Source organism: Lacerta agilis, chromosome 3, assembly GCF_009819535.1.
Source record: "Lacerta agilis isolate rLacAgi1 chromosome 3, rLacAgi1.pri, whole genome shotgun sequence".
Lineage (NCBI taxonomy): Eukaryota > Metazoa > Chordata > Lepidosauria > Squamata > Lacertidae > Lacerta > Lacerta agilis.
The window spans coordinates 37,457,988-37,474,354 of record NC_046314.1 but is presented as its reverse complement, the minus strand read 5'-3'; the positions used below and the strand labels follow the sequence as shown (position 1 = coordinate 37,474,354).

At 43.6% G+C, this 16,367-nt stretch overlaps 1 protein-coding gene across 1 annotated transcript in view; it reads left to right on the top strand.

Annotated features, from left to right (window-relative positions):
* The first annotated feature begins 7,798 nt into the window (after nt 1-7,798).
* HMGN3 (high mobility group nucleosomal binding domain 3) overlaps nt 7,799-16,367 on the top strand; it is a 29,242-nt gene continuing 20,673 nt past the window's right edge. Inside the window, exon 1 of the mRNA XM_033143283.1 lies at nt 7,799-8,122. Within this exon, the coding sequence (XP_032999174.1) occupies nt 8,108-8,122 (15 nt within the window). The 5' untranslated portion in view covers nt 7,799-8,107. The remainder of the gene's footprint in view (nt 8,123-16,367) is intronic.

The following is a 16,367-nucleotide window of genomic DNA, read 5'->3' as shown; positions in this document are numbered from 1 at the left end:
CAACAAATATACAAATATACATCAGCAAACATTCTAACTTTGGCTTCCCAGGTATTTTTGAGGTCCAGTTTAGACCTTTTACATTTCCCCTTTCTGGCTGCCCTCAGGGATACATTTACACCGAGATCCTAAATCTTTGGATTTCCACAGATCCCATTCCTGTGGTCAAGAAGTTGCAGGCAAGCATAATTAAATCAATGCGCTGCAGAATGCAGAGGCTGTGTCCCCAGAGAGGCCGTGATGACACAGATAGTCAAAGTGGAGGCGTTCCAGGAGACACCTGGAAAACATTCTGCTTTTGCACCTGGAAGCTCCTTCAGCAATTTGAGCGTATAGAAGTCCTACTGAAAGTTCAACTAGCTTTTATATTTCGTTTCGTAAGTCAAACCACATGTGACTTTTTGGCTCTGAAAAGTTATTATCCATTTTGTTCTATTTTGGAATGGCACATCAGTACTGCATAATGATGAACAGAGCACAAGGAGGATGAGAGAACAGTCAAATGACAGGTCTCAAGTGTGGGGATTCCCACAAATGAAGATCTGGATGAATCACTGGAAAACAGGCTATGCTGAGCCTAGAGATATCTAACATGGTTCAATTTATCCATCCTTTAAAGACAGCACAAAGGAGGCAACATACAGAAGAAAATATAACTGCCAGACTCTGAAGTAAGATTACTAAAGTGAAAGCGCTAGGAGACTGAGATCTGGGGACTCCTTCAACTACAAAACTTTCTACCACTGAGCTATGTTCTCACTTACCTCTAACAACAAAGGGAAGTTCAGATACAATTGGGGACCACGTGATCTACATGCATGTAGCCTACAAATGAGCTATGCCTCCACCTGCCTGAGAAACCTAATGTTTTGCCTCGGGAATGGGGAAAACATACTGATTTCTTTATGAGTAGGTCTCAGCTTATTGTCAGAAATGACCTGGAAACTTCTACAGCCACTTAGGTGTGTACGTATATATTCCATGGATACTTTCTTGCTAGGAATACTTCTTTGAAAGACACACATGATAGATTTAGCAACTTGGAACAGTTGAGTAAAACTGAAGGGCTATCTTCTGTTTATCTCTATGCAGGAATCATCAATCAATGAGTTGAGAATGGAAAAACACAGGGAAAGTAAAATAAAATGTTACTTGTGTAGAATTTTCATCAATGATATGGTTGATCCACAGATCTGGTCAAAGCAGGAATAACATCAGGCCTTCATTCCCATTGAGTTGACTTGGTTCAAGCCTCATGAGAAATAGTTGAAGGAGCTGGGTATGTTTAGCCTGGAAAAGAGGAGACTGAGAGGAGATATGAGAGTTATCTTCAAATACAGTCGTACCTTGGTTGTCGAACTTAATCTGTTCTGGAAGTTTGTTCAATTCCCGAAACAGTTCAAAAACCAAGGCACGGCTTCCGATTGGCTGCAGGAGCTTTCTGCACACAATCGGAAGCCGCGTCGGATGTTCGGCTTCCAAAAAACATTTGCAAACAAAACACTCACTTCTGGTTTTGTGGCGTCCAGGAGCCACAATGTCCGAGTACCAAGGCGTTTGAGAACCATGGCATGACTATATCTGAAGGGCTGTCACATGGAAGAGAAAACAAGCTTGTTTTCTCCTGTTACGCAAGGTAGGTCTTGAACTAATGGCTTCAAGTTACAAGAAAGGAGATTCCAACTAAACATATGGAAAAACTTTTTGCTTTTTGAAAAATGTGTTTAGTGCAATCACATGTACTTTGAAATAAAATCAGATGCATGGAACCTTGCATCAGTTTCCCACCTAATATCACTTGGCCCTTCCTTCACTATTTCTCCCCTAAGGTACTGTTTATTTCAAAAAACAGCACTCCTGGAGCACAAACAGCAGCTTGGGAGAAAGGCATTTTTGGCAATGAACTGGCATGGAGCCCTTATGTCAATTCAGAACGCAGCACTGCATCAGGACTCCATACTTCCCCTTCAAAATAAAAGCGGCAGTGCTAAGCACACTTTTCAAAAAGCATGATTAATACAATGTGTTGTTTGGTAGCTGCAGAGGTCTTATGTGAGTGTGCTGAGAGGTAGCTGCTCTTCTGAGGATGCGTGATGGACAGAAGAAAACAGTGACAGATTGACAGACTGAAGTAAAACGATATTTTCTTCAGCTAGCATATACTGGTAGAATACATACACCCTCATCTGTGTGAATGACTACAGTTGAAGATTCCCTCGCCCCCTCCATCTAATTTGTGCCCAAATTTGGTAAAGCTATTTCAGTTTATATTGCATTTAACTTTGAAACCGTAAAAGCATTCATCTCACAAGAAGCTGAAACTACTCTCAATCCATTTTTTAAAAATCTGGATGGGCTGCAGTACTGATCGGATTTGAATATGTTTGGTATCAGAAACTAATTTGGCTCCTTAATAGTGAATATTCTATTTTCCAGATTCTCCAACTGACTTGAGATACGATATTAAATATGGTTATTTCTTCTAATGAAACAAGATGGCATTTCTGTATTAAATTGTTAAATATTACATACCTCACCTTCTGAAAATATTTCTTTCAAAAGAAAGTTATTGTTCATTTATTGATTGTGTATATCTTTTTATGACCTATGCATTTGACAATGTTCTTAGCTTGGGAATTCAGAAATGAAGGGAAGTCACTGGCCAGGTGGTCAAGCACTGTTGAGAGGTTGCACCCAGGAATAATATTATGCTAAGGGAAAGACTAACCTGACCCTATCCATGTACTCCATTTTTTGGTTTCCTCTTCTCCCTCCATGCATTTCCCCCCTTTTTTATCATGTCTTATTAGATTGTGAGCCTACGGGCAGGGAATTTTATCTTTTAGCATCTGTACAGCACTTAGAACATTTCACATACATACAGGGCCGGCCCACCTATGAAGCAAGATGAGGTGACTGCCTCAGGCAGCAGGATCCATAGAGGCAGCAGATTCCGATGCAGATTTTTATCCCTGCTTTGGTCCTGATATTGATCTTCACTCGCTGCTTCTTCCCTGGTGGAGAAGGGGCACCATTTTGTGATTCCCCTCAGGTGCCAAAATGTCTTGGGCCGGTCTTTCACGCTCCTTTCCCCTGAAGTCTCTCTTCCTCTACTAAAAACATATTTATGGGAGTGTTAAAACACTGCCTACATTGCATTGTCATGGTTGCTGTTGCCTTCCCAGGCTACACAAAAAAGGCATCTTCCGGTCAAAACAATCTTGCAGAATTTGACAACAGATCTGTCAAAAGTAAATGAGAGGTTCTTTCCAATTGGTCACATGCTATCTCTATAAAAACAACAGAAATAATGGATATGAATTTTAGGTTCTTGCAAATGAAATTAAACGCATCCTCCCTTTCTTCTTTTGTGTCTAAACTTCAGGATGGTGAAAGGAAAATGAGTCAGAAAAATCAAGAATCCAGAAAGAAGTCTGGCAGTGAAGCAGTGGGGACTTGGAAGCTCCCTAGACACTATGACTAATGGAAAGCTTGAGATTGTAATAGTAATTTCATCCTGTTCAGATATGGGAAACACCTGCTTTTCAGGGAAAAGGTTCTAGATATGTATATTTTGTATTGAACTTCTATCCCAAAGAGGAAAAATCCAGAATAAAGCAATGTAAAGAAGCAGCAGCAACCATTAATTTTTAAAAATTGAGTGAGAAGTTAAAATGCTGTAAACATGAGAGGAAAACTGAGCTGCTCATCGTTAACTATTTCTTATCTACTAGCAAGTACTCTGGGTTACTTGTGCAACACACATTTTTACAGAAGTATTTACTATTGCAATTGATGTACTAACTGCATGTTTGTGTGTGTGCTGGGGGGAGGGGAGGAAGTACACTTTGTTTGTTTGTTTGATTGACATACATCTCACAAGATCTCAGGGCAGTTCAAAGAACAAAATATTGACATTTGTGTACTGGAAACACACCACACATTGCAAACAAAAAGAATACCACCTTGAAGGAATACATCTTGACGCACTATAACAAATGAATATAAACTGCTCACTTATAGAAATATAAAATGGCTCTTAGAAAAAGAGATTTCCAATAACAATAAATGGAAGTATTCATTTTGCCAGCATGGGTGTGTTTCTGGCTCCTGGAAGGGAGCGCTCTTCCCCAAATCCAAGCGGAACAGGCCACTGCGCTGCCACAGGCCAACATCCCATCTCTTTGGAACTGCTAGCCCTTTTTATTAAGCAAAGTTTGTACCTCACACTTGTTTATGCATTTATTTCATTTTGATAGTTGTGACGTAAAGAAGTCCCTTAAAAAAACACATTTTTCCCTAGTAATAAAAATGCCTTTGACTACCACATTTCAATTTCCTGAGTGACCTGGAAACACCATAGCCATAATATTTGAGGGAAGTAGTGTTGCCAGGGCAGGATTTGAGGGGACAGCCATCCAGGAGGCAGGCACTCTGTAGAATGAGCAGGACTCCCAAACCAAGAAGGGGTGACTTACTAGATTTTGAAATCGTTTTTGCTGTTGCCATCTTACAAAGTCACCCCTCCCTCCCGCTGCATAAGACCATTGGAAGTAAAGTGAAATAATGCCTATTACTTCCTACATCCAGTAAATTCAAAATATAAAATTACCTAACTGCACCTCTGCTTTGGGGCTATTCAGACACCACCACCATTTGGATGTGTTATGAATGCAGCAGGGAAGAATGGGCTCATGCCTGCTGGAAACGCTCTCTGCTTACCAGAGCTCTCTTGTCCACAAGAGCTTATGCCACAAGGTGTGCAAAACTCAGTGTGTGTGTGTGTGTGTGTGTGTGTAGGGCATGTCCAACAGGTAGATCGTGATCTACTGGTAGATCGCAGGGGTGTCCCAGGTAGATCGCGGTATGAAGTTTAGTGATTGCCCTTGGCCAACCCTCCCCACCCCCCCCAAAAAACCTCAACAACTCCTGGCAATGACAATGGGTAGATCACAGCCGGTCTTTTTATACTGTGAGTAGATCACAGTCTCTTGGGAGTTGGATGTGCCTGGCAAGCCAAGCAATTCAGAATGGAGAGTTTTAAGGAAATTCCATATATTGCTGTTGGTTTTTTTTTTTTTTTTTTTTTTACAGATTACAAACAGGACCATTTCTTGAGCCAGGTAGCAATTTAATCAATTTAAATTGTCCGACACTGGAGATAGTGACACTCAATGTTACTCACTGGGCTGTTGTTCTATAAACTGTATATATAAGGAAGACACCCCCCCCCTTATTTGCCTACAAATGGTCTTGGAAAGGTTACTTGGAGTTAATGGATTTTAAACAAACCACAGGATTTTTTTCTTTTTGTTTTTTTACTTCCTTTCCCCTAGCAAAGCAGATGGCATTAGCAGGTGTCGTGCCTCACAGGTCTTAGTATAAATAAAATTTCTGGCTATTTGTTGGACAAAGAGGGGATGTATAAACAGACCCGGGCAGTTGGATGACCTGGGACAGGGAATGTAAGCACTTCAAAATCAAGTCTAAACCAAAGTTGCATGGATGTAAGTAAGGACAGGCTGAATGATGTAGCTTTGGGCCGCATAATTTGAAAGGAAAGGCCTTTATTCCCTAGCTAGGTCTTGTATACATTCCCTGTGATTTTGACTGCCAGCAGTTACCTGGAATGCTATGCTCCATCGTGGCTGAGGAGGCAAACCCTGTGTAATATGCCGAGTCATTTGAAGAAGAGTTTGGATTTGATATCCCGCTTTATCACTACCCGAAGGAGTCTCAAAGTGGCTAATATTCTCCTTTCCTTTCCTCCCCCACAACAAACACTCTGTGAGGTGAGTGGGGCTGAGAGACTTCAAAGAAGTATGACTAGCCCCAAGGTCACCCAGCAGCTGCATGTGGAGGAGTGGAGACGTGAACCCAGTTCACCAGATTACGAGACTACCGCTCTTAATCACTACACCACACTGGCTTTGGGGTTCTCCATTAAGTGGCAGTATTAACTTGTGCTGTCAAGCAAGCATTAGTGTCCCGAAAATCCATCCTTGCCATGTCTCTGTTGTCTACTTTTGTGATAGCAGTGCTGCTGGTACAAGGGTATCACGACATGTGAATTTAGAAACAAGCCTTTTCTTAGCCAGCAGTAATAGTAGCTGAAGTTGAAGCTCTCGCTGGCAGCCCCATTGATTTCAATGAGAAAGAAAATAAGGGAAGTACTCAACTCTTCCATCGAATCAATGGCATTTAAAAGTGCTCAGTCTCAGGCAGGTCTTTTTTTCACTGGAACTCAGTTCTGGCACCTCTCTGGTGCCCCCAAAAGAATCATGGAAACTGTAGTTTGTTAAGGGTTTCAGATAATTGAAGTTGTGAGGGGCAGAAAACTACTGTTCCTGTGATTTTTTGAGAGCAATAATGTGCTTTAAAAGTGAATTGGATATGATTTATAAATGTATGGTGTGGATCTGTCTTAATAGTCACAAACTAATATATTCCATGATGCAACTTTCTCATCACTTTCTGCTAAGAAAGAGAAGAAACCTTAACAGATCTGTACCTAGGAGCAGTTGTTTACAAAATACAGTACAAAGCTGTATGAAACATGAAATGCAAGTGTGGGGTGGGAATGTGAGCTTTCACAAACAGGGGCTAGAAAATGTAAAGTTATGACACAAAAGGTTGAACATTATTTATCACAGGCAGGGAGGGCACATCCTGTTTCACTGATGCCCTGCCACTGCCACTTCCCCCCCTCCTTTACCCAGGTTGTGCAACTGAGCCTGTGAGGCCTTATGACCAAGTGATGCTAACTGCTGGCAGTCATCTCCAAGGTTCCTACTACACCTTTTCATGGTTCCTCATTTTTAAAACCAAATTTGGGTGGGCTGCCCTCACAAACGGGGGATAGGCTACTGTCCAACAGAGGACTGTCCTCTATAAAAGTAGGACACAAAGATAGCAACTTCCTGCTTGATGTAGGCCTAATTTACCGGTATGTGAAATAAGAGCAAATCCATTACCCGATGGTTTTCCTGCATTAATCCCTTCAACTGACTGTTGAAATCTCTCAGATTATATGCCGGCCATATTTAATGAAGCTAGCAGCAGCTTCCTCCGGAGCAGGCAGCAGAAACAAACAATATAGTAATTTGAAATTCCCTTGAAGTGCATGGCCTGAAGAGGACAACCAACACCAGCTCTCAAGAGGGAAGCAATCTGGTGCGTAAAAATTAAAATAAAAAAGCATCAGAGACGAATAGATCAGGGCTGCAGGGATTTATTGCCAACCATATTTCGTAGGCTACAGCATTATTACACAATAACTCGGTATAATAATAATAATACCCTCCAAGTGTCCCTATTTTCCAGGAACAGTCCCCGATTTACTGAAAACGTCCCGGTTTCTGATTTGATTGCGAAATGTCCCGCTTTTCCTTAGGATGTCCCTATTTTCACTGGAGGGTATGGTCTCGATATCAACATTATGGCAACAACGATTAGGTAGAAGAACATGTTAGGATCTTTGGAGGGGGGGTGCAGTTGTGCCAGACGAGGAAGCGTGGAGAAGGAAGTAACCCTCCTCTCCCCGCTACACTCGGGGTAAATGGAGACAAGGCGGTCCTGCCTTTCTCCTTCCGACCTTCCTTTGGGAAGGAAGCCTCCGCGCGCCGCCGGCTGGCCAATGGCAGGATCCCGCCTCACCCCAGCGTGCCCTGCATCTGAACCGCAAGGCCTTCCCCTCGCTAGTCGTCTGCGGCGGAGGGGGGGGGTACCGAATGGGGGAGCCAATCGCGATCCAGAAGTGTGCAAATCTCTCCCCCCCCACACACACGCACACATGCGCGCGCTTCTCCTTCGCTCTCCGGACAAGGCGGGCGGTCGCTAGTGGCAGCGGGTGGAGGCCGCCGCTTGCGCCCCCAGAAAGGCTCCGCTGAGCGTCCAGGCTGCTGCCGCTGCTGCTGCTGCTGGTTGGGGCCGCCGCGGATCGGGGACATTGCATAAGGCACCGCCGGAGGAGGACGCGAGATCTGCGCTTGTGCAGCGGCGGTGGCAGTCATAGCAGCAGCAGCAGCAACAGCAGCAGCAACGAGCGAGCAATAGCGGCAGCCGCTTCTTCGTCGCTTCCCTTCGGCGGCCCCGCAGAAGGGACATCATGCCGAAAAGAAAGGTGCGTGGAGGTCGCCTCCAGGTCTGAGTTAGAGGGAGGCAGGGCGAGGGGAAAGAAACGCACAATAAAAATAAAACGCAGCCTTTTGCAACGCGCGGCTTTTGCGTGGTTCCGGGAGGCCGCGCGGGTCGTGCACGACTTCAGCGTTGCTGTTGTTGTCGTTGTAAGCGCCTGTTGCAAGAGAAGGCGAACTGGCTTGTTGGGAGATCTCTGTAGTGTGACATGTGCGTGTGCGCTTCGACGTCTTGCACGTTTTAATGGCGTGTTGTGTGTGTGTGAGAGAGAGATACATACAACCAGCCGTGTGGGCTCTTCGCTCCGTCCTTATAGTTGTCCCCGGAGCTGCTTTTGCAGCCACAACTCTTGCGCGCTAGCTCTCGCAACGTCGCGGCTGCAGCGCTGCCGCCGCTCCTTTCTCCGCCGGGGGAAGAGTTGGCTGCTGACAAACTCCGAGCGGGAGGCTGTGCAAACTGCCTCTGTGTGTGTTATTTTTGTGTGTGTGTGCTTGTGTGTGCATCTCCCCCTTCCTTCCCCCTTCGGGGACCTGCGCCCCTGCCTTGCGCCTGCCTCTTGTCTGCCTTGTAGCCTTGATGATGGTGGTGGCGCCAAGGTAACATGGAGAGACGGGGAGGGGGCAGACCAGAAAAGCCATATTTAGACCAAACGACACCCTTCTCCTCGCCTCCCGTGACAGACCCCGTATGTACCAACTCCGGTGTCAATCAGGACAGGAGGCGGCATCGGCGGCCTTGGGCAGCACAGGCTGTGTTGGGGATCTGCTCGCATACGAAGGCGGCAATAACAACGGAGAGTTTCCAAAGAGCACCCAGGGAGAGCGCTCTGGACGGCGGGGAGGAGCTCGGCACCCTCGGGGAGGAGGGAAGGGAGCCGAGAGGGAGGCCTCCCCGCCGATGCGCCGCTTGGCCTCGGAGAGTTTCCCACCTCCGCTGCCCATTCCTCGTTTCCTTCTCCTGCAGAGCTGTTGGGGATTTCCTGCGCCCCTGCACTGCACTCCCCTCCCTTTCCAAATACAGATCTCGTGCCTCCCCCTGTACGCTTGGATTTGGTGGTATGTTCCTTCCCTATCTCTCGATGCGCTTGTTTCTGGCAGGGAGTTCTTTTTGCATTTCAGCCCGAAGCCAGCAAGGCAGGGCTCAAATGGTCAGAGGCAGTGCTTCCCCCCGGCGGTACTCAAGGGTACCCCCCAAGTTAAATGTTAAAAGTGTGGCTCTTACTGTAACAACTTCATGGTGAGTATACATGCACCTTTTTAAAAAAAGAGCGTGAGGATATATTGTTTTCCCCAAAATGGTGCCCTGAATAAATTTGGGGCTGGGAACTTCACGGGATAAATGCTGAGGAGTGTGCAAGTCCATGAATCCAGCCTAAGCATGTGTAACCAAAACAACAACATAGTCAAGGGATAGGGAATCTGTGGCACTCCTGATACTACAATTCCCAGCACCCCGACCATTGGCCACGCCAGCTGGGTCTGATGGGAGTTGGAGTCTGGAGTGCCACAAAAGAGCGGCTTTCTCTACATAGAAATGGAATTTCTACAGAGGTTCTGTAGAAGTTAATATCTGAATAAAAGGTGCCAATGGCTTTCTAAGGTCGGCAAGTTGTTTAAAACGTTGAAATAAAACATGCTGTGCGGTTTTGACAAGAGGAAGACTACAGTCATACCTCGGGTTACGGCCGCGTCGGGTTGCGCACCGCACTGAACCCGGAAGTACCGGAACGGGTTACTTCCGGGTTCGGAGCTTCGCTTATGTGCAGAAGCACCGAATCGCGACCCATGCGTGCGCAGAAGTGGCGCTGCGGGTTGCGAACGTGCCTCCCGCATGGATCACGTTCGCAACCCGAGCGTCCACTGTAAATCCAAACTTGACAAAGTAAAACCAACACCTGGCTTCGGGTGCCTTTTCTTGTATCTTAACAGCTTGTGTCCTTTACTTCTATCCCCCTCTTTTTATCTCCCTGTGTAATAAAGTTGTACCTCGGAATCTGTTCCGGAAGTCCGCTTGACTTCCAAAACGTTCGGAAACCAAGGCACGGCTTCCGATTGGCTGCAGGAAGCTCCTGCAGCCAATCAGAAGCCACAGAAGCTGCATCGGGCATTCGGGTTCCAAAGAATGTTTGCAAACCGGAACACTCACTTCTGGTTTTGTGGCGTTCAGTAGCCAAAACGTTCGACTCGCAAGGCGTTCGACTTCCGAGGTATGACTGTACAGAATGCTGATAACCATATTATCAAGAAAAGTATGAAACTCTAGAGCTAGGGATTTCCACTCAAATGGTATTTAGATATATTTTGAAGTTTTAGCCATCAGTGGACTGGAAGAATCAAACACAAAGTATTTGTGCTGAAAGAAACCTATTGATTACTGAACTATAACACAGTGAAGGGCCAGCGCTCTAAGCTCTTCCAGTTAGGCTTTCACATGTCTGCTGCTGTACTGAAAATACTGAATTAGGACTAAGTAAACCAGAGTGGCGCTGTGGGTTAAAACACAGAGCCTAGGGCTTGCTGATCAGAAGGTCGGCGGTTCGAATCCCTGCCACGGGGTGAGCTCCCGTTGCTCGGTCCCAGCTCCTGCCCACCTAGCAGTTCGAAAGCACGTCGAAGTGCAAGTAGATAAATAGGGACTGCTCCAGCAGGAAGGTAAACGGTGTTTCCGTGCGCTGCTATGGTTCGCCAGAAGCGGCTTTGTCATGCTGGCCACATGACCCGGAAGCTGTCTGCGGACAAAACGCTGGCTCCCTCGGCCTATAGAGTGAGATGAGCGCCGCAACCCCAGAGTCGGACACGACTGGACCTGATGGTCAGGGGTTCCTTTGCCTTTAAACCAGAGTTTTAGTATGGGATTTATAGCCCAATACTGCACTAGAACATTTGTTTTCCCCCAAACCATTTCATATATAATGCTCAGAACAAATGTGCCGTCACCAAGACTGGAAGAGGCCAACCTTTTGAGGTTTACTGTGAAGCTATATGAGTAGTGATTTGCACTGACCAGTAAAGAAATCTTGTCATGTGACATAGTAAGCTGCTAGAGGGGTGCGGTTATGCTGTTTTGGACACAGGACCTGGTGGTCTTATGGTGGAGCCCAATGGGTTTTACTTTACTTTCTTCAGAATTGTAGTAACTGGGGAACTTGGTCATTCTGTAAAGTAGGACCATAAATTACTGCCCCAAACACAACTCCTAACAGCAGTGCTGTGGAAATAATTTGCTGTACATAAAAGCGAAATTTGTTTTTAACGCTTTGCCTTTGCAGGTCTGGTTAGGTGACAATAAATGCAAATGCATCTTTAAGTCAGACAGTGATCTGGTTTGTACATAATACTAAGCTGTGTTTTGGACAGACAGTGAGCTAACTATGAGTTGTTCTAAAGAAAAACAAGCTATGGCTTGTTTCTCCAAAGTTTGCTCTGATTTCTACCAGCTCTTGATGCATGCTCTTGTAATTTAGTGAGCATCTGGGGAATGGTGGTTAAGCAAACCATGGTTAAAGAAGGGTGCTTGGTTTACATATACTGCCAAGCCATGGTTAAAAGAAATGGATGTTTGCGTAAGCCCAACAACAAACCGTGGCTTCAGATCAGCATTATGTGTGAGCAAGTCATTGGTTTCAGATGCTCTGTGGTTCTTTAAACTCAGCTCCACCCATTGTTACAGCTTTTAATGATTTGTTTTTAGACCATTTTCTTTTTAAAACATTTTATTTACAACACCCTCAGTCATTGTAATGTTATCTTTAAATAAGAGGTTGGCGGAGGGAAAGTTTCACTAGTAAAGCAAGCACATTGAATTGTTTTTAGGGTTTTCAGCCTGAAAATATCAGCTCCTTATGTAATATTGGATCTTTATAGTGAACAGAGCAATCCCATTTTGCGTGTATGGGAACCAGTAGCTCTCCAAATGGTGTTGGACTGATCACTGGCCATGCTTGTTGGCACTAATCTGAGTTGGAGTCTGCAGGTTTCCCTTATCTGCTGTACAACAGTTACATTGAGGGGGCAATCCCTGATTTCCAACCACTCAAGCACTAGTTTACTTTCTGTCTTTGTCCATCAAACTCTCTGACCACGCTCTCTTGGAGTTACATCCTGAAGCCAGTTGAAGCCAGATCAAATCATTATAGAACCATGTGAGTAAGCGGATCCCCGTCTACCACTTAAAAACAAACAAACATGTTATTGTAAATATAGAAAAAGCATTCATGATGCTATATTCATTCATCATACTATAAATAACAAATAAAGAAGAGGTTATTCTAAACCAGAGAAAATAGTAAAAACAGATTTCAGACTTTCAGATTTTTCATTCCAGAAAGATTAAAAACCACACACGTTCTCTGTTGGACAGCATCTAGGATGGAGGAGTTCATGATGGGGAAATACAGAATCGAGTGTCACTAGAATTGCAACTTGCATGTGCATGTAAAATGCAACTTAGACTGCATACACACTGCAGTTTACTTTCCTCCTTGTGCCTTCTCACAACTAGTTTGGGAAGTAGCGTGCACATGGTTTAGCCACAATCTGTTATCTACCCTGGTGTTTGTACTGCCTTTTGATGGGTTCTCCCCCAAACCAGCTTTGATCTGAATAGAGAAAAAGAACAACCTAGCTGCATTATAATCTGGTAGCTAATGTGTACACAGCCTTGTTTGGTGAACAGTATGCAGCGTTCACGTTTCTCCGATGAAAATAGGAATGTCCTATTCCATAATGATTTTACTGTTCATACCCCACACATCTTACTGGGCTGCCCCAGCCACCCTGGGCAGCTTGCAACATATATAAAAACACAACAGAACATTAAACATTTAAAAAACTGCCCTATACAGGATTGCCTTCAGACTGCTTAGGGGTCGGATAACTCCATACCCTCCAATATTTCTCCAATGAAAATAGGGACATCCTAAGGAAAAGTGGGACATTCCAGGGTCAAATCAGAAACTGGGATGGCTTCTCTAAATCAGGGGCGCCCCTGGAAAATAGAGACACTTGGAGGATCTGCAGTATGAAACCAGTGACTGAAAAAGGATTGTGGCCCTGGTTCTCTGTATTCCCAGCAGAGCAGCAGTGCACACATATGTAACATGCACAACTAGGCTGCAATTGTAAAATACATTCCCAAGGCAGTAAGTTCCATCTGCAAGATCTACTTCCCTGAATAAGGAAATTTAGGCTGTCTAGTCCCACAATCCTAAGTGAAAATGCTTTGAAATAAAACCTATTGAATTTAATGAGAGATTTCAAAGTAAGGCCTATTGAAATCAATGAGGCTTCTAAGTTATTATAAATAGGCATGGGAGTTCAGGCCTGCTAACTAGATGGTGAATTTCTTCTTTTAACCAACACCTGAAGTTTTATTGTTGTTTTAAATTATGTTTTATGGGTATTTATGGACTGGTTTTATTATATTTTGTATGTTGTAATCAGCCTAGAAATTCGTTATTAAAGTGCAGACTGTAAATATCTAAATAAAACAAATAAGTATCAACTTCTCGATGGGGCACACTCGGTTTTGAACTGCGCACCAGCTCTTCCACTTTGAAAGCAGACCTCTTCACTTCTGCTTCATTCGTTTATTCCATACAATTTATATACCCCTCGGTTGTGAAAAGAAACCTCAGAGTGGTTTACAGAAAGAATAAAACAATGAAATTATCAGTAAAAATAATTAAAAACAACCAGTTTAAGCATTCAAATGATAATTAAAATCTGCACAGGCCAACAACACATTTAAACACATAGAAGCATTCTACATATCTGGGTAGGGTTGTTTAACCAAAAATGTTTTTAACAGCCGCCCAAAAAGAAGTACAGTGAAGGTGCCTGCCTGATGTCAGTAGGCAGGGAGTTCCAAAGTTTGACTGTTTCCGCACTGAAAGTTTGAATTCTTACAAAGGCAGAACAAGTATTATGTGGCACCTATAACAGCGCCAGTTCTGCAGATTGAAGCGGTTGTGTGGGCATTCTGTCCTCGCCTCCACTGAGGCATTTTATTGGTGATATTACTGTTGACAAATGGTAAATTGCCTGATAGCTGAGTTTGTTAGGGCTAGATAAAAAAAGAGCACTTAGGTAAAACAAATTGCTCAGATGGGGAGCTGGAGATTAATATAAGTAGAAGTGGAATGTCACTAAAGCTGGGTGACTTCCTGCTTTCGAAGCCCAACTCCCTGCTGCTTTACAAAATAAATAAATGAAATGTATTAAAAATATCCACCACCTGGCATTCCGATGTACACCTCAAGATGTTCTGTACTCTGCAACATTGGAAAGCATCTTCCCATCTCTGCCTTTGAATATCCAGCATTTTTGCATCCACCTACCCCTGGGCGGTCCTTAAAAACCTACCAAAAATGGTGGGGCGTTTGCTTTTTAAAAAGAAAAAAAAAAAAAGACCACAGTTTAGTGTTTAAACTTTACAGACATGGAAGCAAAAGTAAAATATAAAGCAGCATTCAGGAGCTTCAGATATACTTTCACAAAAACTCGTTTGCTTCACTGTGTTCAGCTGTAACCTCTGGTACGTTACCTCGTGTTCTGTGCTACTCTCTGCAAGGAAACCAGTGTGTAGGTAGCCTTGGCCCAGGACGCGAAAGCAGACTACCTTCATATCCTGCCCTATACTAAATCTGCTGGTTTGTAATGACAGGTACCTGTCAAGGCTGTGCAGGCCAATAAATCAATACAGAAATCTTCAGCTTTTTGGCAGGTACGGTAAACAATAATGTTCGCTAGATAGCAGTTCCCAATTTAAAATAAGCAAGTTTCCATAATCCATACATACGCACAGTTTTGTTTTGTTTTTAAACGAAAGGATGAATCAGAGAAGAGATTGCAGATAGGTTTTCAGCAGATCAGTAAGAATGTTAGACTCAGATGGATCAATTTCGTTGATAAGCTTTGTACTCCCAGACCAGTTTGTACAAATGTAAAAGAAGACTGTTGGTAGTTGAAATGTCCTACGACTTACATTCTCATTCTTGGACCACAATTTAGTTACCCAGGACTGAATTGCATAGGGTTGGATCCAGGCTTAAGTTATTTGAACCTGGTTCTTGTTAAAATCAATGAGATTTGAGTTACATTCTGACTAATGACTGATTAAATTCAGTGGAACCCAAGCTTAACTAACTTTGTCTGCACCCATTGATTTCGGTGAAACTTTTGAAGCATGTTCTGAGGCTCTAGGCTGCGAGGCTGAGATCTTAAGCTGCACTTTATTACAAATCAACAGTATGTAATTGCTCTGTTCATTAAAATGGTGCCTCTTTATTAATCAGGGCAGCAGAAGTTTTTAATGCAAGTGTTGGTAAAAACTGCATTAGCAAGCACCATCTTAAAAGAGGCACTCTCTCTTTTCACACATGCAAGAGGAATTCCTTCTTTTAAATGATGCCATGTGTGTGCATTATCTAAAAACAAAGAAAATGTGCCTCTTGTTTCAGAAATACTAGGTTGGATTCAGGTAGAGGTGAGCAGACAGAGGTGTTGTTTTGTGAACTGTTGTGCAAGCACTAGTAGCTTGTGCAAGCACAAGCACATTGTGAAATGTCATTTGCAAATGGAAACACACCTCTGGTTTTTAGTCGTCTTTTTCTCACAAAAGGATCTTGCACTAAATCTGAAAAAGTCCTTCTATGTGTGGAGAAGCCCTTTGCTCCCATCTAACTTAATGATTTTACCTATATGCACATTTAACTGGTAGATATATTAATCAATTAAACACATACAACTTAGAATTAAAAATATTTAACTGGGTTGCAGCCCTAATTTAAATATACTGTTTGTCTAACAGAAGATGCATCAAACCAAATGCATATATTTTGATAAAGAGCAATCACTTTGATCACCACCTAGAACCTGAGGACAAGCATTTGAGGCCTTTATGTACCTGTAAGTCTGAGTTTGGGAGTCTGTGGTTATGCTACAACTTCCATTATCTCTGACCACTGGTCATGCTGGTTGGTGTTGATGGGAATTGGGAGTCCAACAATATCTGGAGGGCTACACAGGTTCTCTTTCTCTGCTGTAAATAGACCTTGGAGGCTGGGTATTGAGTGGTGTCCTGCTGGTTGTTGTGCACAAGTTATACCTCCGTCAAATTTATTTATTTACTGTATATTATATTATATTTATTATTTTCATAGCCCACATCTCCTCCCAAGGAGCTTAAGGTAACATACAGCAGCAACTGTGTGAGATAGAATCATAGAATTG